Source organism: Blastomyces gilchristii (assembly GCF_000003855.2).
Source record: "Blastomyces gilchristii SLH14081 genomic scaffold supercont1.18, whole genome shotgun sequence".
In the NCBI taxonomy this organism is placed as follows: domain Eukaryota; kingdom Fungi; phylum Ascomycota; class Eurotiomycetes; order Onygenales; family Ajellomycetaceae; genus Blastomyces; species Blastomyces gilchristii.
The window spans coordinates 794,119-818,707 of record NW_003101665.1 but is presented as its reverse complement, the minus strand read 5'-3'; the positions used below and the strand labels follow the sequence as shown (position 1 = coordinate 818,707).

Genomic DNA, 24,589 nt, shown 5'->3' with positions numbered 1-24,589 from the left:
CCACGCCTATTTAGCATTCTTTCCGTACTTACCCTTACATTTCCTTCCTTCACTTCTTCAATCCCCTTTTCTTTTCCACCCAAGTGGATGAAAGGGTCACCGAACGCAAAATTGAATGAAGCTTTTTTTTTTTTTTTTTTTTTTTTTCTCTTCTTTTTTCTAAAAATCACTTTTCGCAACTTACTGGGTGGCTGGCTAGCTAATTCCCTTGTTCTTATAGCATTCTCTTTTCTTTTGCTTTTCACTTCCCAACGTTTCCTTTCTTTTCTCGTCATGTTTTGTTCCCCATTACCCCACTCTTTTTCTTTAAAACGATCTGCTTTTTCCCTCGAGTATCCCAGTTGCCGTGATACGCTGTACGTAGTATATACAAATACCTACCTGGCTAGCTTTAGTTAGTTAAATGTAGTTAGTTAAGTTAGTAAGTAGTTACAGAATGAAAAATGAAGTCGAAATGATGCATAAATTCAAAACGTAACCTAAGCGCGATGGTTTTTTTTTTTTTCTCGACAAGTTATTCCCTCCCCCCCCCCCTCACTCCACACAAAACTAGCCATCAATCAGACCAGCAGACTTAATGACAGAAACAGAAAAGGTCCCTTGAATTAATCAATTAGCCTCATCGATCATAAGCTAACAAAGCATATGTAACTAGTTATAGTTGCGAAAAGAAAACCGCCTCCTAACTATAACTCATTCTGATTGATTCGTACCCATGCCCCTATCCTATCCCTTACCCCCCCCCCCCCCCCCCTTTTCTCCCCCCCCGGCCCCTTTGGGGGTTTTTTAACTATACTGGGGTTTTTTTTCTTTTTGGGGCAAGGCAATAGGAGCTAATTATCCCTCTACGCGCAGGTAGCAGGTGAGAGGAGAAAAGAGAAAGAGTTTAGCGTATGCCAAAGTGTTTTTCCCATTATGATTGAAATCATCCCTAGTTAATGTATTGCGGAAAAAATGTTGAACGGAAGAAAAAAAAAAAAAAAAAAAAAAAAAAAATCCCAGGTTCCACATCAGCGTCGATACCATGATCGTATTCCCCATGTGGAAGGTAGAAAGCCCTCCAGCCCCACAACCTCCCTCTCCTCACTATGCAAATGTTCTAACTAAAATCCAAAAAAAAATAAAAAAATAAAAAAAAAATCTTAGACTCTCGCTCTCCCGCGAGCTAGACGCCAAATTTTAAAAACCAAAGCCGGAGCATGAATATATATGCCTCTGGCGGGTCCTATCCGGTCATCCCACCATGGACACTACAATGGCTAACCACCCATCCGCATACCCCGCCACACGCACAACCTCTTCAAGCGGTGCGGTCATGGGAACCACCGCACCCTGAAGCACAGGCTTCGCCAGGACGGGGACCCGTTTGCTCGGGAAGAGGCTAGGGAGAAGAGCATTCAGACTCGATCCGATAGTCTGCGGCTGTGGCTGGGTATGCCGTGCCGGTGCTCCAGTTTGGGTTTGGCCGGGTGCGGGCGGAACAAACGTTGGTGGGAATAGAGACTGGATTACTTTCAGGGAGGGGGTGGCGGCGTTCGGTGGAGATGGGAGGAAGATTCTTAAGGGGATGTTTCGGAATTGAGCGGGTGGGCTCGGGATGAGGATGTTGGAGATGCGGTGGAAGTTTGTGAAGTCGTCTATATTTTTAAATTTTATTTTCCCCCGCTTGCTTTTTCAGTAATGGCTTTTGATTTTCTCACCTCCATTAAAAGCTAGAGGAGAGGAGAGGAGAGGAGAGGAGAGGAGAGGAGAGGAGTTCAAAGAAATGCATGTACGCACGGTCTTGGACAGCTTGCCATAATCCTGATGAATCCTCCTTAGACAACGTCATGATACCCTTCGCAGTTCCATTCCGCACAAAATCGGCCTCCTTGACACTATTAATGAATGCATCATGCATCACCCTTCCGTCGGCATCGAGACGAACAAGCTCCTGGTCCGGCCAGTCGCTAAAATGAACCTGCAACCGCCAAGGTATTGGCTCACCGCGATCGTGCACATTGTCGAGAGCGGCGTCATCTGGTTCTCGTGGAGATGTTGCCCGCGGAGCGTCCTCCACAACAGTGGATTTGGAGGTCACTGGGTCTGCTCCCGAATATAGATCATAGAGGAGTCCGAGGGGGTAGTGCCATTTCAGCGGCACTCCTTCAAAGGAAAACCAACCCTGGTGAGGTTGGGCATCAATGTCAATCAAGAGAGCAGAAAAGAAAGCACGTAGCCTTGGGAGTAAGAAGGGCAGATATGATACACGAGGATAACATATCTGTAAAAAATCTAGGGTTAGACAGATGCATAGATGATGGAATAAAATGCTTGAAGTTCACATATAAGGGACTGAAAATACAAGATATGGGTCTGCCTTATCATAGGTCCTGCATTCAGCCGGCGACAGCCCTATCTCAAGGGGAATACGGCCATCCCACACTCTTCGCTGAATGGCACTTGGGGAGGGTGCTGGGCTTGCCATGATTCCCTGTCGTGCTCTATTGATGGGTGTCCGGCAGAGCAATATTCATCATAGGGCAAGCCTAACAAGTCGTCAAGTCAGTTATGCTAAACTCCATTAATACTTGTTAAAACCGGGACATGGGATATAATTTATAGCTCACGTAGACTTAAGCAACTAGTTATGTTCTGAATTTGACCCCTACAATCCTAACGCCGGGCAGGTTATCACCACTGCAAACTCATGTTAGCAGTAGCAAACCGAGACCAATACACAAGAAGCTTAATATGTCAGTTTATTCCTGTGCCAGTTACTAAACGAATGATGTATTTGATAATAGGTAAGTTAGTTAGTAGAATGGGAACGTTCTTGCGAGTGACTTTTAAGGTAGCCAGCAATTCACGTGACCAAACGTCAAACTGTCGCCTACATCAAATGTGTACGTATCTTTTTTCTACTTCCTCACTCTGCGCGGACTATTTTTGCCCAAATCAATCTTGAGAACCGCTATTTGGAGCAGCTCGGGTTAATTACACCTTATTGCTCGAAAACCCACTGAAAAAAAAGCCATCTGAAAAATCATCCCAAGTGCCCACAGCCCGCCAGCTCAGCGGTGTTTAGCAGCTCTTCCAGCAGATAGATGGCTAGAAAGTTATTATTTACAAATCTCATTTGTTGGCTTAGATCTTCCCTGCGGGAGTTCGGTGTTGGGGCTGCCGCAAAACCCAACTCTTGAATTGATTGATGGTCAATCTATATAGAAAAGTTTCGAAAACCCAGGATCACATCTTTTTATTTTTTTATACACTGCATGGAAGACGATCTGCTTCAGCTGTATCTCGAGGATATCCGGTAACTATGACGGATAGCGGACGCCCTTCAAAGAGGTTTAAGAGCTCTCATGAAACTTTGCAAGAAGAGGGCTACGATACCCCTTTACAAGATGTTAGCACGTTGGCATCCCTCAACAGACCCATCACACCCCCTTTACGGCGGCAGCCTTCAGGGCAGCCTAGGACATCCAGTCCAAATAAACCGCAAGGAAAAGCTCCTTCAACACCAAAGAACATCCCATCTCCAATCCAGCTCACACATATCCGCGATTTCTCTGCATCATCAGGGAACAATGCGGATGCTGTCAGGTTGCGGGATATTCTCGGGGACCCTCTCATCAAAGAAAGTTGGCAGTTCAACTACATGTTTGACGTCGATTTTCTGATGAGCCAGTTTGATGAAGATGTGCGGAATTTGGTAAATGTGAAAATCGTACATGGCTCTTGGAAACGGGAGTCTCCCAATCGAATTCATATCGATGTCAGTTAACTCTCCTACATCCTTTCTGGGAAGAAGTCTCCTGCTCCACAACTTCCCTCAATGCATTAGACATCCAGAGCATATAATTCAGCTGTTTAGCTGTGCTAACTCGTATGCAGGAAAGTTGCCGCCGGTATCCCAACGTCGAGCCAATAGTCGCTTATATGCCAGAACCATTTGGGACACATCATTCGAAAATGATGATCCTTATCAGGCATGACGACCAAGTTCAGTAAGCACACTTAGCTCAAAAAAGCTATCTACAGTGACACTAATATCTATACAGGGTTGTTATTCACACGGCCAACATGATTGCTGGAGATTGGGCGAATATGTGTCAAGCAGTTTGGCGATCTCCGCTACTTCCCATGTGTCCTGAAATGGAACATGGGCCAGGTTCTACCGCTTCGAACAGGTTCGGGTCAGGAATTCGATTCAAGAGAGATTTGATAGCGTATCTCGAGGCTTATGGCCGTAAAAAGACTGGCCCTCTCGTCGACCAACTTGAAAAGTACGATTTTAGCACCGTTCGAGCTGGGCTGGTAGCCAGTGTTCCCTCAAGGCAAGCAATTGACGAACTAGATTCGGAAAAACATACGCTCTGGGGCTGGCCTGCACTCAAGGATGCAATACAACAAATCCCACTTAACAAGGGGACCAATACTACAGGGAATAGACCCCAAATAGTCATACAGGTGAGAAACGATCATGCTCAATGCTAGGGTCGGAAGGCCTCGCTTCTAGGAGTACCCTACTCACGCACACAAAATCACCAGATATCTTCAGTGGCAACACTAGGTCAAACCGACAAGTGGCTAAAAGAGACATTCTTCGCTGCACTCTCTCCATCGCCATCGCGGTCTAGCTCCTCGGGTTTATTCAAACCCAAGACAAACCCGCCTGCCAAATTCTCAATTATATTTCCCACCCCAGATGAAATCCGCAGATCGTTGAATGGCTACGCATCCGGCGGATCTATCCATATGAAACTCCAGAGCTCCGCACAGCGAAAGCAACTTGAGTACTTGCGCCCATATCTATGTCGCTGGGCAGGCGATGGTGATGCCAGCGATGGCAGTGATATCTCCGGACAGGGCTCAACCAATACCAACGCCAGGCGAGAACGGGGCAAGGACGCCAGTGAATCCAGTCAAAAACACGCTACCATCGACAAAAATGGCCAGCCAATTCGGCAAGCAGGACGTCGCCGAGCAGCACCGCATATAAAAACATACATCCGTTTCTCAGATGCAGACCTGACCACCATCGACTGGGCAATGGTGAGTTCTGCAAACCTTTCGCTGCAAGCCTGGGGCGCTGCAGCGAATGGGAAGAAAGAGATACGGATATGTAGTTGGGAAATAGGCGTGATAGTCTGGCCTGATTTATTTGTTAACAGAAAGGTGGATGACGATGAAGATGACGATGATGACGATGATGATGATGATGATGATGATGGAAGCGGGTGGAAGGAGAAGGGGAAAGGGAAAAAGGCACGGGAGAATGGCAGGAGAGGGGCACGGGAAGATAAGAACAAAGTCGCGGTGATGTTACCTTGCTTTAAGCAGGATATGCCTGAAGTCAGAGTAGACAAGGACAGCGGCTCGTCAACGACTACTACTACTACTACTACATTTGTGGGGTTGCGTATGCCGTACGATCTGCCTCTGAGTCCATATACCCCGCAAGACCAGCCCTGGTGTGCGACAGCTTCCTACAAGGAAACCGACTGGCTAGGGCAGACGTGGGAGGAGGAATAGCCGTGTGTAAGCCTCGTGCAGAGAACAGCGTGCCGTTTTCCCGTCCTCCCGAGAGCATTTGATTAAATATATCGCCTTGTGAAATAGAGCCACCATCGTGGGTACATCTGGATCATTATCGCTACTTCAACTACCAGTAGATATCGCAGGATGACCGTGGGCTAGAAGCCGGCAAGGCTATGACAAATACCCTCGCTTCTTCCCATTTAATTCAAGGCTGGCACACCAGACCGATAGTTACACAGCAAGTCGCTTTAAACTCCCATTCGTAAAGATGAACATACATGAAGACAAATCCTTGATTCTTCTTCTAAGTGCAAGAGACATTTTTAATGACTCCCGTATTGGACGGACTGCTTCTTTTGCTGCATACTTTCCTCAACTACATCGCGGCCCCTGTTCCTAATAAGCCCTTTAACTGATTTCCTCCACCCATTCAGCTGTTGCCAACCCTCAGCCTGATTTTCAAGCACTGTCATCAAATAATATCACTTTATATATCTAGAGACATGTGTCAGAGCACACAGGTAGCGCAGGGAGGTCAATTTCAGCCGCCATGGCGCCAGCGCAACCAGCGGGAGACGACGACAACAATAGGACATATAGCTAGGAGAGGAGACAAGAGAATATATGACACTGTATAAAATGATAGTTATAGGATGTCCAAATATTTATATAAATATCAAACAGTGATGCTACAAAATATACATACATATACATAATATACATGTATGGCCCGTAGGAATGCCGCACCCGATAAGCTCCGAGGTTCCCCAGCGCCGGCTCCGACTTTTCCCTCGCCGCCCAGAACCTCTGATATCATCATCAATATCAATCAACCTCATCCTCATCAATCCTCATCTCATCCTCGAACTTCAACCATCGCAAATCGCCAATCGTCCCATCTGAAGTTTGAGTTTTACCTTTTACTTTATTTTTTTCTTTGGTCCAACCCCACCCCGCTTCATCCCCCCATCCTTTCAAGCGTCAGCAGCGGGTTGGCGAGAATAGTCGCGGAATAGTTCGAACTTCTTGAAAACAAAGCCGATCGAAAAACCAAACCCCAACTATTTACACTACCAAACCCTAGCCTACTTAAATATCTCGTATTAGATATCATTCATTATTATCATCGTCCGGGATTTGGAATCGCCTGTCTAAATATCTCCTCCCACCACGTTGCTATTGAATTCCTCTCCGTTGCTCTCAAAACCTGTTTTGTTTACTCCGCACCAACCCTAGCGTAAATAGATCGCAGGCATCAGATCAGGCCCCTCCCTTCCCCCCATCTTTTAGTTCGCAATATCGCAACGGCATAAAGGGACGGAAGCATTCGGTAAGAGGCTATATATATATATATACCACACCTTTAAATACTTCCCTCGGGACTACTTGCCGGGGATAGGTCTAGACAGTTCCGCTAACTTTGGTCGAATTAAGTCACACCTCCTCATACACCTCCCGAACGGTGACATACAACCTGTCGATTCTATCTTACCAATCTCTCAGATTTCGAATAAGAGGTTCAGTTGTGTACTCCCGTCCTGGCCAGAGGGCGTAATTTGTTCGGGGATAAAAAGAGTTGAGAACGGCCAGCGGGAGGGTGGCAAGAAGAGCCCAGCGCAAGCCAGGCTCAAATCACCCGTTTCTGAAACAAAAACCACATCCCTCTCAACGCTCCGTATCACAACTTCGACGCCATGTCAACCAACCGCCCATTCCTAGCCAATTTCCTGGCAGCTTTCCGCGCCCAATCCGCCTACAAGGCATCGTCAAAACCGCCTTCGACGGGCTCTACGACAAACCCCCTCTCACAATCCCACGTTACAGCCTCAACCTCAGCTACCCAATCCCCGTCCACATCCCCCAACACACGAACTGTAACTACAAAAGCGGTGTCCTCATCCTCAACGGCCGCAGGCGGATCCACAACAACAAACAACAATATCTCCTCAAGTCCGCCACCCCAATCCACAACCGCTGCCGTTCAAGCCGCCGCCGCCGCCGCCGCCTCCGCCTCTGCAGGCCAACTGCATCCCCACCACTCCCACCGCCACCACCACCACCATCATCATCATCACCATCCACAGCAGCAGCAGCAACAACATCACAGCAGCACAAACCCACATGCACAATCTCACTCCACGAGCCCAGCACCCGCCGCGCCATTACCAATACCCATACCCTCCTCCCACAACAGGCACCGTCGGGGAAGTGACAGCAGCAGTGGGAGCGGCGGGTTCCGCGATGCCATGGGTCCCGAGAAGTGGTATGTAGGTGGCCGGACTGCTGCGGGTGAAGAGCGGTTCTATCCGCTGGGTTTGGTAACTAAAGGGGGACGACATCTAGGGAGGGTTGGGAGTGCTGACCAGCTCAGCCTTTAACAAGGGAGCATGGTCTGTCTGTCTCTGAGTATAAGGGAGACGAGGGGGGGAGTGTTGAAAATATATATTTCCCTATTTACTGGTCAAAATGGTCCTTTTTTCCACCACCCGCTCGCCCCAGTTGGCCGCTATTTGGTTTTTTTTTTTTTTTTTTTTTTTTTTTCGGTTGCCGGTGTGGTGGAGGTTTTCCCACGACGACAATATGTATAGAGTCTCAGATTCAGATTCCACAGACGACCCCATTGGTCCTTGATTTTGTTTTTTGTTTTTTTAACATCTGGCGGAGCGAGAGGAGAGAGGGAAAACAACATGACTGCTATGAATATTCATGATCAACGCAGGCAAAATATCATTTGGTGCACAAAAACGAAGAGCACGAAAGAACTACGAAAAAGCTACGACAACTACTCGTCCGAATCCCGTAATGGATCCATATGGGATGACAGGTCGGTCGATGGCCATCTATATGTTAAGGCGAATATAGGAGGCTCCGGAGAGGAGAAGAGGCAACACATTTCCTGCTTCCCCTTGAAGAAAGGCGCAATATTGTTTTTTCATGCCATCTGGCGTTTTCTTTGCAGAAACTGCAAAATAAAAAATAAAAAATAAAGAAAGAAAAGGAACATGGAACAGATTATGAAAAAGCGAGCTCACTCAGTCAGTCAGTGCAAGTCAGTCCGCTTTCGTCTCACATGCACATCAAGGCCTTTTCTTTTATTCTTTCTTTCTTTCTTTCTTTTTTTTCGGTTTGTTTTCCCCCAAAAATAAAAGAATAATAATATTTAAAATAAATATCCCCTTCCTCCCGTTTTCCATTTCCTCTCTCTCTCTCTCTCTCTCTCTCTCTCCCACTCTCCCGCCTTTTTCGCACCATCTATCTTCTTTTATTGGCTTTTTCATTTCGTGTTGAGCGCGGACAATCATTTCATGTAATAAACCATCCCATGCTCCATGTTCTCCATTTTCTCCCTCTCACCTTGTACATGTCCTCCCTCCTCGCGGTGTCATTGTCAACCAACAGGAAGGGAAACGCAAGGGGAGGAGGGAGAGTGGGAATGAGAGGGGTGGGGAAATGAGGAGGGGGGGAAATAAATAAATAAAAGTGCAGGAGATGAGAGAATGCTTTCAGGGTTGTTTTGGTTTTTTGTGGGATGTATGGGATGGATATATGGGATGGATATACAAATTTTTACCGTGGCGTGGCTGTCTGTCTTCTCTCTGCATTTTGCATTTTGCACATGTACATGTACATGTACTATTATAGTATAGTCTATATGTATACAACTGTTGTATGGGCGTGGGCGCGAAGGGGAATGAATATAAAATACTCCGCTCCTCTTTGTTTATTATGGTTTTTTATCGACAATTTTCTGTTTTTATCTTGGGGCAGATAAGTGGGAATAGGTAGGAGAATGCTTTTGTGTTCGCTCTATACTACATAGGTGCTACAATCTACTCCCCCTTTCCTGGTCCGGATCAACACACACACACACACACACAATCGCGCAACAGGTCCATACATATGAATCTAATCAAAAAGAAACGGGCGAAACAAGTACCAGAGCCCCCCCTCCGCTCCTTTCTATATAGTTTCGCAAATACGGAGCAGACCTCAAGCTCGAAAAAGAAATACATAGAGAGATGGTTTAGAAGGGCTAGATTTTTTTAAAAAAAAAGAAAGAAAGAAAGAAAATCCAGATCAGTCCTCGGTTCGCAAAATATGAGCCAACCCCACATATCTGAATAGACAACGTAGCGAAATGGTGGGAAACCAAAGGGGGGGATTAACTCACGTTATCTTCCGGAGGGATGCTTCGTTCCCAGTATCCGCCAATGACGGGGATGTTCATCAGGATATCCTTTCGGACGCGGGGGACCTCTCCGAAGAAGAAGACGGCGAAGATTCCGGCGGTAGCGCCGAAGGCTGTGGCAATTGTGCCGCTGTTTAGTAGGGGAAACAAAAAGGGACGATGAGTTAGTGATATGACAGTCATATTCGATTGGAATTGGGGCGTACGGATCGGTGGGCTTGAGTGGGAGGAGGGTCACATGTTCCCAGATAAACGCATATGGTAGAGATCGGGATCGGGAAGGAAAAGAGATACTTACTATCGAACAGAGGTTTTCAGAGGAAAGCCGGCATAGTGAGGTTGTTTCTTGTATCTGAATACAAAATTCATGGTTAGCGTCGTGCTCCCAGGAAAAGCAACTATATCAGTCGGTACGGCAAGGTTAACAATCCGTCCATTGTGAATGAATATCGATCGACCGGTATAATATGTCTCCCTCATCCATAACTGGTTCATCAGAGCCTGGTTATAGGTAGCCGGTATGAATATCTATTCCTTTCTCCTCTTCTGCTAGAGCTGTTGGTTGAAAATGTCATGAATATAAAGCCTTCTTCATCGCCGGATAATGCGACATTTTGCCCAGCCCCTGCGCAAACAACTCTAGATCCTCCGATACGTTCTAAGCCACCGTTCGGCATATTTGACACCCCCCACTCCGCGAGGGGGAAAAAAATAAAAATCCCAGCATCGCGCCCACGCGCGCCAAAAACAAGCCAAAAAAGAGCGAGTGAAACAAGCCCGAAAACGCAAACAATGATTGTAATCCTCACCTAAGCGCAAAGGGACTCCGGTGGTTCGTAGTCGACGCAGGGGAAGCGGCCGAGCGAGCGGCGAAAGGCGAAACCTATGTACCAGGAAAAAAGAAAAAAAAAAACCAGTCGCTGTTAGCAAAAAAAAATGCTCCTCGATAATATCTCCATTGCCATTTCCATTTCCCCCCCTCTCCACGTATATATATAGGTCTAGGGAAACGCCGATGAAAAGAAATAAAAGAAATAAATCTCAGGTAAGAGCGGCAATCTTCAAAAATTCCTCGATCTTGCATGTCCCCCGTTCTTCGCAATTGGGTTCGTGATTGACTACGACGACGGCAGCGACAGCGACAGCGGCAGCGGCGGTGGTGGAATGAGATACCAGGACCACGGTACGCGCTAGAATCGCATTGAAATGAATCCAACACACCACCCGGCTAAGTCGCTGGCCCCGATGGTTACGGGTCCGGAAATAGCACAGGGTGGTTGTGTGGTGTCTGGCTTTTTGCGACTCGCGGAATTTCGTTAATTGAAAACGCGCGGGGGCGATTCCCACAGCTGCGTTACGTCGTGTTGGGTTTCCTGTCTATCCCCATCCCCATCCCCATCCCCATCATCGTCGTCGTCGTCGTCGTCGTCGTCGTCATCCATATCAAACCCCGAATCGCAACCACAAACCACGCTCCATCCCGCCAATGAACCCCAATCATGCCCAGAGGTAGCCAACAAGCAAAAAAGTAAAAAGAAACCCTCGAATCCCAATCCCAACCCCCAATTTAGGCCCCCCCCCCCCCTCTCCTCCAATCCGAGCCACAATAAACCAAAACCAAACCCACCCGCCAAACAACGAAAGCAACACCCCCCCCAAAAACCACAAAAACAAGGAAAATCATCAAGAACGTACCATTGTCAAAAACGCAACGCAAAGAGAGCGAGAGCGACAAAAGAGACGGGGAAGAAGAGGATCCCACAGGAATTATAGATCGGGGGGTCTTTTGTTTTGGTTTCTCTGGATATGGAAGAGGTCGTTCCTGTTTTTATGGAGGAATTGGATATATATCGTTTCGGGAAATTCGGGGGAAGAAAACGCCGCCCCTTTGCCCCAATTGGACGAAAACAAAATTATGTCACGTGGACATTTGTAGGTCACATGATTTACACTTCACCCGTAGAAAATTGGACGCTCAATCGCATATAAAAATGGAAAAATGAAAAGAAAACAAACAAAAGAAAAGGCAGCTATAGCCCAACCACAGTTACCTAAAAGAGGGGGGGGGGGGGAAAGAAACTGCAATTGCAATTGCAAAGACAATCATTATGAACTTCTACTTTCGTCGTTCTTCAATTTCCCTTCGTCGGGGTACGTGGGAATGAGGGTAACTATGAGGAAGAAATTTCCTAAAGAAAACCCATCTCAAAGTCAGGAATTCCTTTGAGAGGATATAATATAATATGAGATATAATATTAAAGCTTTTTTCTTAATATTTTGTTTATTTATTTGTTATTGAAGTTGGTTATAGTTTGTTAGAGATATGCAAAAATAAAAGAAAGATGAGATAGCAAACACGAGAGCAGAACAGAAACAGAAATAGAAAAAAAGATGAGAGGAAAATAGACAAATAGAACACAAGACACAGGAAACTTTCAGCAATGCATAAATAAAAAACACACACAAACCACCAAACCCTCCCAAAGCCACCAAAAAAAGCCAGTGTGATGAGAAAAAAGTTGATGAACAATAAAGAAATCTTTTATGTGAGTGAAAACAAAGAAAGAAAAGGTCTTGTACATCTCAATGGAAAAATCAGAAACAGAATATGAAGAAAAGAAAAGAAAACTATGTAATTGAAGGGGATGAAGAATGTATGTATATGCTGTTCTTTCTGTGCTCTGGATGTTTCGAAAAAGACGGCCGTTTAACATGAACATAATCCGGTATATAACTTTCCTTCTTCTTCTTCCTTCCTCTTCTTTTTTCTTTATCCGCAAGAAAACACGGTGTATATGTGTGGGGAATATGTATCAAGTGAGTGAGCGGAATGAGAGAAAAACCGATAACGTGAACAAGCGGATGAAATGAATGCAATAAAATATAAGCGGAGGTACTTTTTTCTTTTTTGCGGAAAGAGCAGAACGAAGGGGAAGGAAAGTAGAACCTTCTTTTTTTTTTTTTTTTTCTTTTGGTGAACCCATTCATGAAATAAAACCAAAAAATTAAATGCTCCGGTCCGAGTCTATAAATGCTAAATGTGGTTTTCGTGTCGTCCGATTTTTGCCTTTGAAAAGAGATTGTGGCGGTTGCACCCGGCGGCCCAGCGCGCTTGGTATTGGTGCTGCTGCTCGATGATGGGGAAATAAACAAAAGGAATAATGTAGCGTAACCTTCGGTAAATGTCGCAAAAAGGGTTGATTCGGCCGTTACGTGCTTGCGTTTGCGTGGGTACCTTGTTTTGTCGGATTGCTTAACCTTGCCTGCCTTTGAACCTGATGATATTGGACGAGGGAAACCGTTAATCGAACCCGGAAAACCCACCCTGCTATAGGTGCTATAACGTGAAGACTTCATATCCGTTGAACGTATATATCGCCTTCGAACTGTTGCCGTATGGGTCTGAACAATAACTTCATATCAAGCGTAAGATCCTTGATAGCATAGCCATCATCAATGTCACTAATAGAACCAAGTCCCTCGCCCCTCTGCGCCGCATCCGTCTGAGCATATCCACGAACTTTCTGGAGCATTGTCATAATGTGTATAAGACGTGCATCAGGCGTCAGTTTCCAGTCGTTCTGCCGGTTGGGGCAGAGCAGGGCCTGAGCGAGCCAGTAGTAAGGGATAGAATCGCGACAGAATCCAAACCGCCAGGTTGAGGTCGGAGTTGGCGGATATTGTATTGACATATCTTCATCCCATACACGCTTCCACTTCTTTAAACCTTGAGTTGTGGAGTTGTATATAATATTGGCGTGTGATGATGATGGAGCATTCGAAGGACTGCCGTCGGTGGGGTTAGCGTGACCGTTACTTGGGCTGTTTTTGGAGATAATTCCGTCCATGGATGCGCAGTCGGAACGGGAGACGGGATTATATATGTCGCTTGCACTGAAACCCTCAGATATGGTCCTGTCGTTGTCGTCCTCAGGAGCGCCGTTAAGAGATAGTTGTTTCTGAACGAGCCAGATTTGGACAAGTAGCGCGTGAATGAGAATGAACTTCGAGTAGACGTTTGTGGCTCTTCGGCGGAAATCAACAACCGGACTCTGCAAAGCGGACAAAGCCTGATTCATCTCAAGCTGTTTTATCCGGCAACTGCCAGTCACATTCACAATAGCCTGAACATCAGGACCTCTAAGTCCCAAGGCATCGGCGCATTGCTGAGGATCTCTTGCCTCCCATGCAGCATCGTCACAAGGTAGGGGAAGCTTAATCTCCTGAGGATTTAGAAGTGGTTGACAGTTAAAAAACATTACCATGGCGGCATCTGCTAAATAGAACATGAATACAAGACGAGATCTCTTTTCCTGTTCTACCCAAGCAAGCCAATTCCAGTCGGAAATGTCAACCGCTTTCTCATGAGGCATATTATGAAGCAAACTATAACACGAGGGATCATCGGGGCCCGCAGGCTCAAGCAAACGAAAGCGACGAATAAAGCGAACAAATAAGGAAATATCGGACCGTGCTGCGGCTCGTTGCTTCGGATCACCATGCCAAACACTCAGAGTATTTAACATAAAAATTGACTGCATCTCCTCAATGTCATTGGCTGACAAGGACTGAGGAACATCAGTGGGCTCCACTTTGATCGAAGAATCTGGGTCTGAGGCAATGCCGGTTCGTAGGTCATTCTGAATGCGGGAGGTTCGCAGTATGGCAGCCTTGGTAACAGCTACCAAACTCCGAACCAGGTCCGGTTCAACACGGTCGGAATAAACAGCTCCAATACAGCACATGGCAAGAATAAGACCATCGTACGCATCTAAAAAATTAAAAGTGGCAATATGTAAATAGGGCCAATGGCCTTGGTAATTCGTAAAGAGTTCGAGAAAATGTTTCACGTTATCGGCCGTCAAGCAATCCTTCAGCACCTGTGCGTTATTGGCGTGCAGGCTGAACGGTTCCTGTAATCCAGTAGGAAAGCAAAAGTCAATGAGGCGGTCCGCTTTACGTTGCAGCGGGTTATGCTGCGACATGTTAAAATTCCAGATAGGGTATGAGTCGAGCGTACCGTCACCGCCCAAGCTAGTAGAAGCTAAATAAAGTCCATTCAATCCACCTTCGGGTTGCCCACTCGTTGCGGCCGGGTAGTACTTGCGATCGGTCTCAACTTGAGAATGCATCGAGTCGGGAACGGGGGCTACTGAAGCTGGAAACATTGGCTGCATGTAACCATCCTGAGTGCCAGCTTGGAACATCGATGTCCAGTCGATTTCACCGGATTGACCGGGGTTAGGCCCGGTAGGCATGCCAGGGCGCTTGTTGTCAGGCATATTGTTGGAAGATTTAGCTGCATCGATAGGGGGTAAATCAACGTTCGACTGGGCAGTTGTGTCAGTTCCAGACTGCGCGAGATACGAACTCTGCTTGGGTTCAGCCATCCAGGGAGCTCTCTGATGCATCTGGTTTTGGGCGTATCCATGATCGACAGGACCACGGCTCATCCCGCCAACAGGGTGCATCTGATAACCAAGAGGCCGTTGATCCGTAAATCCAGGGTTGTGATGACCAGAGGCCATGCCAACCCCGTTCACATGCCCCCCTTCCCCAAACGGTGTTCCGACGATACCATTAGAAGTCGGGACGGAGCTACTGACATCTCCTGAAACAGGTTTGGGGACAATACCCGCTGCCTGAGCTTTCTTCAGATGAGCGTGGGGATGCGACAAGTGGCTCACACCTGTCGGATTGCCCCGACGTAACGAACATTTTTGAAAGTGGCGCTTCAAAATATCGCTTCGGGAGAATGTGTCCTTGCACAGAACACACATATACGGGCGATCACCAGTATCTGTATTGAAAAGTGGTTAAAAAAACGAAAAAGACTTTTTAACTGTCAAACCGGAGAGTATATGCCGGTCATAGAAATGGGTTGATCGGGCTGAGAACCACTTACGCCTCAACAGATGCCGTTTAAGATGCTTTGCATGCAGATATGTCTTGTTGCAATGTGGGCAAGGGAATTTCCCATCCGCGTCTTTAGCAGGGATAGCCGTCTTGGTGGTACCGTTTGCACCGTTAGTAATGGCAGCAGCCCGCCCTGGAACGCTTGGAAGTATCCCTCTCCGGCCCTGGGATCCAACTACCTGGGTGCGCGGTGGGTCCTTTGGAACGAAAGCTGCAGGGGAATTAGATAAGCTATTTGTAGTTGTCACTATGGGTCCTTTGGGTCCTGTATCACTGAACGCACCGGAGGGTAAAGCACCACCATAATCCGCTCTTCGATCCCGAGGAGGAGCCGGCGCAATGGGCTGAGGAAAGGCCGGCGAAGTGGTCGACGGGGGCAATAAGCCATGCGACGGGAATTGTTGCTGGATGTGATGGTGGGTCAAGAATGAAGACGGGGGCAAGCTGTTGACGGTAGTATGAGGCGGCATAGGAGCGGAAGACGCAGCATACACGTCGTTGGAGGACGTGGGTGGATACCGGGGCATCTCATGTCTATAGGGCTGTCCTAGATAGGAAGGATGCACAGGGGAATGGCTCTGTGGATGCTGCAGCGGGGGCAGAGTATGCGGTTGCGCCATCGAGTAGTGTGGCTGCATCTGATACTGATGCAGATTGGACAGAGGTGGGGGTCCTTGAGGCGGGATATTTGCCGATGGGGTCCTCGAGGCATGCGATCTAATGTTGGGATCCATAACGAAGGAAAGAAATAGAGGAAAAAATCGAACCGTTACCGTGTAGGATCGTCCAAACCATCGATTGTGGATTCTTAAACGCCCCGACGACTTCTTGTAAAAATATATATATATAATTATTTACCGGGGGTGGGGGGGGGTGGCGCGAGTTGTTTCGCGCTGTTGGAGGAAAACTGCACGTTGTCAGTCGCCAAGATCCTACCAATACGAATGCCACGCCCAATGAGACGGGTCTGCTTCTTTGTTGTCATGCTTGAAGCATGCGTGCATCACAGTGTCCACAACGTTCTTGCATTCCATCTCGTTCATTGTAGGAATTAAAAGAAGAAGAAGAAGACGAAGAAGGGACGGTGAACTAACCGGAAAGGAATAAACCAATTCGCGAATAAGAGTCGCGTATCGTATAGCACAGCGACAATCAAATTCGGACAGCAGACAACTTCCCTAAGCCACCAGCTTGAGAGAGAGTAAGAGAGCGTATGAGTGTGCGCGGGATAGAGAGTCAGTGAGAGAGAGAGTGTGTGTATATGAGAGAGAGTGTGTGTGTATATGAGAGAGAGAGAGTGTGTGTGTGTGCGTGTGTGTGTGTTGTGGTGGAGAGCGCGAGAGAGAGGGAGAGAGATGATGATGGGTCGATGAGGTAGCAGTAGAAAGTTAGGACGTGGTCGAGGGTGAGATAGATAGACTACTACCGGGGCTCCACCCTGGGGACGGGTACGAGTGGAGGCTGCCAAACAGACTTGGAGCAACGACCACGCACGCGGCGGACAAGGGAGGAGGGATTGAGGGAGGGGAGGGAGGGAGGGGTTCAAAGGTAAATCGGAGGATAATTGGGGATTTGTTTGATTTTGTTTTTCCCACAAGGCTCCACCGGGGCACAACGGGCAGGGGACAAAAAGAAAGATGAAAGAATGGAGAAACAAAAGAAGGGTGAAAGAATGAGTCTAGGGACGGTTAAAAGAACGACTCGGGAATCGAGATGGAAAGAGAGGGAGAGAGGAAGGAGATAGGACGAGGAGGAGTGGCAGAGGGTATGTATAGTAAGTAAGTAAAGTTAGGAGGAGTAAAGAAGTAGGAGGAGGAGGAGGAGGAGGAGGAGGAGAAGAAGGAGTAGAAGGAGTATGTTGCTGGAGTGCGTTGCAGTACGTTAATGGTAATTGGGGAAAGGGACGGAGAGGAGAGTGAGTGTGGGCAGCAAGAAGAAGAAGAAAAAAAAAGAAAGGAAAAAGGGAAGAAAAAGAAAAGAAGAGGGAAATGGATATGCTTTGGGGCTAGTGGAGGAGGAGGATTGATGATGAAGAGAAGAAACAGAGAATAATAATAACAATAATAATAATAATAATAATAACAATAATAATAATAATAATAATAATAATAATGAAGAGACGATGAGGAAAGGCATAAAAAAAATTAAAAATAAAAAAATAGAAAAAGAAGAAAAAGCGCAGAAAAAAAAGAAACAGCAGCAAGCAGAAACACAACAACCAACCACGCAACACACTTATCGCTGTCAGCGCGCGTGGCGGGTGGCAGTTAGCCCGCCCCCCCCTTTGGTATGTATCTGTATGCGTATCTGTATGTATAATAATAATGCATACATTGTACGGAGTAAGTAGTTAACTTACCTTATAAAAAGGCAAACCGTACTTGCTGTTGCTGTGTACCCTGTGTACACGCCGTACGGAGACCGGTAACTACCACGTTGTACTCCGGGATGATAATGATGTGATGAATGATTGATGCCTTGCCTGCCTTGCCTGCCTGCCTGACTTGACTGACTGACTGACTTGATTGATTTATTGACTTGATTGACTGACTTGACTGGCTGACTTGACTGACTGACTGACTCGCCTTGTGTCTGGCCTGTCTGTCCCGCCTCCTGGTCCTCGGGGAACGACGCCAGGTTCCAAGCTTCGAACCGAAAAACCTTGTTGATATCAACACTTTTTCTTCGGGTCACCGTTATGCTGTCTCCACTGCTTACTCGCTTCGCTCGCTCAAGATGAGATAAAAATAATAACAGTAGTTCCAAAACAGTATATCTTCCGGTCACCACATACAGATACAGATAGGTGTATAGCTATACCGTACAAAAATAATACAGAGCAAAATATAATCTCACGGATAGTCTTTTCTTCAAAGAGATTCTTTTGAAATCTCATCTCGGAACCGAACCGTCCCTCTTCGGTGTTTGGTACGGAGTACTTTGGTACTGGAAATCTTGGGACTGCGTCCGAATACTATGTTCCTGAACTCTGGATATTGACCGGTTTAAAAAAGTAAAAATAAACTACATGTATGTATGTATGTATTCTAACATGTACAATGTACATGTACATCGTTTCTACTCTCCTGATTCCCACGGGTGGGTGGCAACATCTAACGCCAGAAGGAAGCACAGCAGTAAGAAGAGAAAGTTGTGCAGGAAATAATGAACAAAATCCCTAAAAAGGAAACATTGGAGCAAATCTAGACAAGATGGCGGTGGGACGCCACTCTCGCTGTGTTCCGCGGTTGGGGGAGCTTTTAGTTTCAAGTGGCTTGCAGATTTGACATGTGCGGAACTGACATCGGTATCAAAAAATCCTTGAAAATGTGAGGTCACTTCTTATTGGTTTTTATTTTTATTTTTTTTATTTTTTATTTTTTATTTTTTTTAATTTTTAATTTTTTAATTTTTTGGTACTACCACGAGGGGAGGTGGAGGAGGGGCGGCGGGAGCTTGTGTGAGCTTGTGGAAGCTTGTGCGAGGGAGGAAGGTATGTATCCAGGAATTTGGGGGTGGAAGCGGGAGGAGGGGTAGGAGGGGGAGGGGATAATTGGAGGCCGGGAAGGGAAGGGGAGGTTACGAAGTAGAGGAGAAATAAGGGGGAAACGCGGGTCTGTTATAAGCAACGCAGGTGGAAGAAAACTGATACGGAAATAAATAACTTTTTCCCGCTACTGACTGCCTGCTACTATAAACAACATGATGTCAATCAGTGCGCGCTTTGGAATGTGTTGTTAGGTTGCTTGTTTGTTGTAATCGCGCTTCCTTTCCAGGGTTTTACCTCCCCGATCCCATAGATATCACAACCAAATGGCATTCATTATTATTCTTTTCATAATCATAACCGCGCAATTCCTTGTAACTTACAGAAAAAGGGCACCCCGTCATTCTAAATCACGAACAAAACCTCCTCTTTCAAGTATATCCCCCCTCCCTCCCTCCCTCCCTCCATCCATCCCAAGAAAAACAAAGGCCCCCTTCTCAGAAAAGGCCAGCGAACAAAATCACCAATTTGCCCGCCAGATACGAACCTAATAATAAGAATCAAGATAATCCGTTATCGTGGGGGGATGGACGATCGCCAACAAGCTGCAGCGCCGATAAAACCATGCCTACGCCCACGCACCGTCACACCGTCGCCATGCGCCGTATGAACCGGTAAATGTACTAACCAGCGATACATACCACATAATTACCCCCGTTCCAATACTAGGATGTGGCGAATGCACAAATAAACAACTTTTTTTCCCTCATTATTAATTAAACACGCGCGGAGCTTGGCAACTCTCAGTACCATGAAACCATTTATTCATTTATTTATTGATTGACTTTCTCGCGGAAAATGTCTTGTTCGGACAAGTGCCTGAGAACTGGGACTAGAAAAGGTCAGTTGAGCAGTGAGGATGAAATGCATTCATTCGTAGGTTGTATTATTTATTCTTCAAGTCATCAAATGCTGAGTATTAGACAACGCATAGAAAAGTTTAAGAAATTTAAAAAAAAAAAAAATATTCCCTGCAATTTTTCTTTGTTTCCAGGCTAAAAGAAGTGATTCATTTCTTGAAGAAACAAGCTTTTTTTTTTTTTTTTTTTTTTTTTTGCTTTCTTTTGGCGCAAAAATAATGCCAGAAGCAGAAGAAATAGTTATTCAAAATTGACCAAAAATAATGATTCTTCAGACAAAGATAATATTTCTTCTCATTATAACTGTCTATCCTAGTAATTTTATTAATTATCGTATGTATGTTACAGAGCGGCGGAATTCCATGCTCTCAAGGTCCCTCTAAACTATCACTTGGCACTTGTTATCTCCGGATCACCTAATCAGCCCTAGCCAGTACTATACTATCCCTCCAATACAAGCCGTGTAGCAAAGGTTATTATTATTGCTTACCTAGCCTTCACAATTATACACATTTTCTATCTTTGGTTCTTTTTTTTTTTTCTTTTTTTTTTACATGGACGGAAAACGCGCCCTTCAACGCGAACTATGGAATATCACGTGATCGCGTAAACATGCATTCTAAGGTTATTCAACGCGTAATTTATGTCTTGGCAGTAGCAGCTGCCCTTTTTCCCCTCATCAAATAGTAACAGTGAATGTTGCAAAGCGCGAGTCAATAATAATAATTGTAGTAGTTTTATACTACTTGTGCTTTGAAATCTCAACATGGTCTACGCTGTAGTTGTATATAACTATATATATATATGTACGTAATAACTACAGGGGCATGGATGTTGAAATGTACAGTAGCATGTACTGTACATGTACTGTACAGCGCAGTCCGACCCGAGGCCTATTGCCACGACGTCCTCGGCTTTCTAATTCACGAGCAATCTTGGGCCCAAGCACCTACGCAGCACAGAGTTGTAATGACATCATACCCCCAAACTTTTTTCAACGGGCGAACATTAAGAAAAAAAAAATTCCCCGTTCCTGAAATCGAACCATGCGGAAAGGCTCTTTCTTTGAAACAGACAGACAAAAGAAACTTTTGAAAAAAAGGCTAAACGGAAAAAAAAAAATTCTCAACAAGAGTAACTAAATGATTACACTGATTTTTTTTTTAAAAAAAAGTTAAATGTAACTAATATATCTATCAAATCAGCGCCCATTCATCCCTGGAACTTTTTCAGACAGACCAAAGAAGCACTTGTGATCTGACAACTCTTCTAGAAAAGTAAAAAAAAAAAAAACACAATAAAAAAATGGTACAGCACACATGACCTCTCTCCTGATTTCCTGTCCATATGAGCGGTATCCTCCGCTAGCAATTATCCTTAGAGTCTTGGCGGGTATTTTAAACATTTTGCCCGGCACTGGAACTCGGGAATGGAACAAGGGAAAAATACGCTAGGAGGTATGTGAAAAATGGGGTATTGTGAGCTTCGGCTGTTGAAATATGCTGTAATATTAATATGTTGTCATATTTTAGTTGTGCCGTAATATATATTATCGTTATATCTATATTTTTTTGGGATGTTGCGCAAACCATTTGGGGAGGTAAATGATGGAGACATGAAAAGCTGAGAGAATCGAAAAAAAAGAAAAAATATATATATATGACATCTCCCCCCTTCCCTCTGATCTTCTTTTTCCCCAGACAAAAAGATAAAAAGATCAAGTAAAGGAACAAAGGAATACATGGAGGCTTGAGCATGGCCCGCGCACCTGCGCTCTCAGGGCCTGTTCGGTGACCCCGTCCAGGGCTGTATAAGTCCGTACAGTGCCAGCTTGTACGGCCCTGGACGGCTCTGGCCGGGGTTATACACACTAACCTGGCTGAATAAGGTCTTCTGTTCAGTAGATTCTGTGTATAACTCTGTACAACTCACCAAGCATATCAAGCTGACAGTCAGATTCATATTATAGAGTTCAACAGTGTATTTAGCTGAAAAAGTGATAGATCTAAATCTATTCAAGTTAAATCTGTACTGTATACACTGGAATGAGTTATGATATATACTGACATGTCTCAGTGTGACTGTACAGAGTACAGAGTCCAGAGTACAGCATTCAGAGATCTGTAAATATCATCAAAAATCAACAATTATGATGAGTAACTGTGATAATATAACTTGAGAAGTAATATAACAGTATCTATATCATAGACAGCAGTTAATAAGGCTTGTCACTGCAAAAGTGATCAATTTAAGACTCATTAAGATTCATTTTTCACTGATATTTAATGTGTAAAGATAGATAACAGGATTTTCATACTGCTATATATCTGCTGAAATAGTATGATAGTCATCATCATAAAAAACCATTCATAAGGAAGTACTCTGTAATGTCAAAACACTAAGCAGACTACTATTCATATAAGAAAAGGTGACAATAATGAAGATTAACACCATCAGAAGTTAAATATCCACTTTCTGTACAGCCCTGGCACTGTACAGGAAAAATCACCGAACAGGCCCTCAGTCTCCAGCTGTCAACAAGGGAGCCACACATAACATTTGGGTTATGGCCCAACTGCCGTTGTGGGGGTGCGGGAGCCAGAAAAGAGATGTAATTATTCTTTTGAGCTTCGCGAACAATTTTTTGTGGCCCCCCCTCTCTTTCAAACATTTGTAACTTCTTGTCATTTGTATGCCGAGTTGCAGGATGCTAGAGCTGGAGATTCTTCTCTGCGCCCCCTCATTGTTAGAGACGGTTGTACTCCGTACGGAGGGTTCTTGTGGCCTTGCTCCACCATTGTTCTCTTCTATCCGATCCGAGAGGAAGCATTCAGCCGGAAATTCCCCCAGCGCGAGAGCTCGGGGTGGGGGTTTCTTTTGCCAGCCGGCCAGACCCTCCCAAAATTTGCAAGCCCCAATTCACATTGATAAACCATCCTTGAAACCGTCAAGATATCCGAGTCCCACTTCGGCTACTCTCGAATCTAATCTCGAAAGCTTGGTTGAGACAGATGTATCAAAAAACTTGAAAAAAGAGACGTTGCTTGACAGTACATGCTTGTATAAAATCAAGCAGATTTATTCAACTGTCGGCAAATCAGGACCCCGTTGGGATCCACATATGCAAGTTACTCGTCCACTGGATTGCTCTACCCGCCGCCTAGGCGGTGTTATGCTATTCCGTTATCGGGATCATTCCCAAGTGCCGTATCCACATCCTTTCGCCCTTGGGCCCCAGGCTCCTGGTGACTGATTACCAAACCAAGGGCTGGTTTTATGGAGATGATGATCGACGGTATTAAGCTTAATAATTGCGGTACCTGAAAAGGGAACGAGAATCCATCTATGCCACTATGACACTGTTATCACGGCCAATTGTCACAATTAATGCATGATCAAAAACGTGTTTCTAGAGGCCGTGTAACAAGCTACCGCATTTGCATTGCTCTTCTCTTGATGATCATACTAGTGCCAAAGGACCCTGTGGCAAAAAAAAAAAAAAAAGTTTTGAGTTTGTCGAGTCATGCATGAAATAACACCGCGTGCCAATGAATCATCAGATGTCAAAAAGACAAAAGCGCTCTTGCCTCGGGCCAAGCAAATCAGCCTTCCAAGATTGTGCGTTGGTAATTTTAAAAAGGCGTCTCACCATCGCTGTGGCCGGGATGCAACGACTTCGCAGGAACAACAGAGAACAAAAGTGATGAGCCCGCTAGTCGTGACTAGCTATTGGCCAAGCACCCTGGCGCTCCCCTCTTCGGTGTCCCTGGCCAATAAAACCAGGAAAGGAGGGAGAACGTTTTGCCCCAAACTCTGCGTTATATCATCGAAGGAAAAATAGTGGCAGATCCAACCCCGGGAAGTCCTTCCTTGGGGTGGCCGAAACATCAAATCACTTGCACTAGAGTAAACTAGCTTGACAGTTCCTTGGTCGCTGGTTTGGCGGTTTCTTTCTCATAGCCACTCGCATTCTGAGCTTGGTTCTTGAGGCGCCGACTGGGAGCTTTAGGAAAGATCGGCTAGCAACATAGTTTGCCGGTTGCGCCTTGGTTCGGTATCATTAATTATTATAATTATTGCAACGTTGGCATTTCAACGAATATGACGTAAGCTGCACTATCGACACAAGGACCAGAACTTTACAAACAACAATCTGCAACAGGTTTAATTTCGCTGAAGGAGGAAGAGCGCTGAATAGCCAAGACATTTGTCATTCACGGCGTTCCTCGGCATCCAGCCTCAACTAACGCACTACAAGCAGCTTTGGATATCGCATTCCTCACGGGAAATACGGAAAGGGTTGTGGTTATTATTGCCTACAAGCCACTCACTCCTACCGAAAATAGCTTGCTCAATGGTGAACTCGAACCGGCTCGTTCTAAATCACCATCAAAGGATTGTTGAGAAACCCAAAATAACCAAAAGCAATGGTATGATCATTGGGGGAGAAAAAAAAGCAACTCGCGAGCTTGCCGCCGCACCATCCATCCCACTCACAGGCACCAGCAAGGCTTGGGCAACCCTGCATCCTGGTGGCGTTTTCAGCAGCA

General features: G+C 45.6%; 5 protein-coding genes across 6 annotated transcripts; 2 read left to right on the top strand and 3 right to left on the bottom strand.

Annotated features, from left to right (window-relative positions):
* Positions 1-867: 867 nt before the first annotated feature.
* BDBG_07290 lies at positions 868-6,244 on the top strand. 2 transcript variants are annotated; one of them, XM_031723025.1, is made up of 5 exons: positions 975-1,767; positions 1,822-3,760; positions 3,880-3,992; positions 4,047-4,455; positions 4,537-6,244. In XM_031723025.1, the coding sequence occupies exons 2-5, from the start codon at positions 3,191-3,193 to the stop codon at positions 5,518-5,520; spliced, it is 2,076 nt and encodes a 691-aa protein (XP_031580089.1). In that variant the 5' UTR covers positions 975-1,767; positions 1,822-3,190; the 3' UTR covers positions 5,521-6,244. The 2 variants fall into 2 exon arrangements, with proteins under 2 accessions (XP_002622338.2, XP_031580089.1); XM_002622292.2 differs by having other exon boundaries at positions 868-3,760.
* On the bottom strand, positions 972-7,181 carry BDBG_07291 (autophagy protein 5). The gene is made up of 5 exons (XM_002622293.2): positions 5,315-7,181; positions 2,610-5,140; positions 2,345-2,528; positions 1,780-2,263; positions 972-1,637 (listed from the first exon to the last, which is right to left on the bottom strand). Exons 3-5 carry the CDS (start codon positions 2,465-2,467, stop codon positions 1,234-1,236), a joined length of 1,011 nt encoding a protein of 336 aa, XP_002622339.1. The 5' UTR covers positions 2,468-2,528; positions 2,610-5,140; positions 5,315-7,181; the 3' UTR covers positions 972-1,233.
* On the top strand, positions 6,360-11,964 carry BDBG_07289 (uncharacterized protein). The gene is made up of 2 exons (XM_031723024.1): positions 6,360-6,856; positions 6,961-11,964. Exon 2 carries the CDS (start codon positions 7,221-7,223, stop codon positions 7,902-7,904), a length of 684 nt encoding a protein of 227 aa, XP_031580088.1. The 5' UTR covers positions 6,360-6,856; positions 6,961-7,220; the 3' UTR covers positions 7,905-11,964.
* BDBG_17587 (uncharacterized protein) lies at positions 9,110-11,706 on the bottom strand. Its single transcript, XM_002622290.2, has 5 exons — positions 11,411-11,706; positions 10,525-10,598; positions 10,014-10,067; positions 9,698-9,845; positions 9,110-9,559 (listed from the first exon to the last, which is right to left on the bottom strand). The coding sequence occupies exons 1-5, from the start codon at positions 11,411-11,413 to the stop codon at positions 9,551-9,553; spliced, it is 288 nt and encodes a 95-aa protein (XP_002622336.2). The 5' UTR covers positions 11,414-11,706; the 3' UTR covers positions 9,110-9,550.
* Positions 11,953-19,570, bottom strand: BDBG_07286 (C2H2 transcription factor). Its single transcript, XM_031723023.1, has 5 exons — positions 16,727-19,570; positions 15,916-16,539; positions 15,622-15,843; positions 14,737-15,516; positions 11,953-14,629 (listed from the first exon to the last, which is right to left on the bottom strand). The coding sequence occupies exons 2-5, from the start codon at positions 16,364-16,366 to the stop codon at positions 14,604-14,606; spliced, it is 1,479 nt and encodes a 492-aa protein (XP_031580087.1). The 5' UTR covers positions 16,367-16,539; positions 16,727-19,570; the 3' UTR covers positions 11,953-14,603.
* Between the last annotated feature and the right edge of the window lie 5,019 nt (positions 19,571-24,589).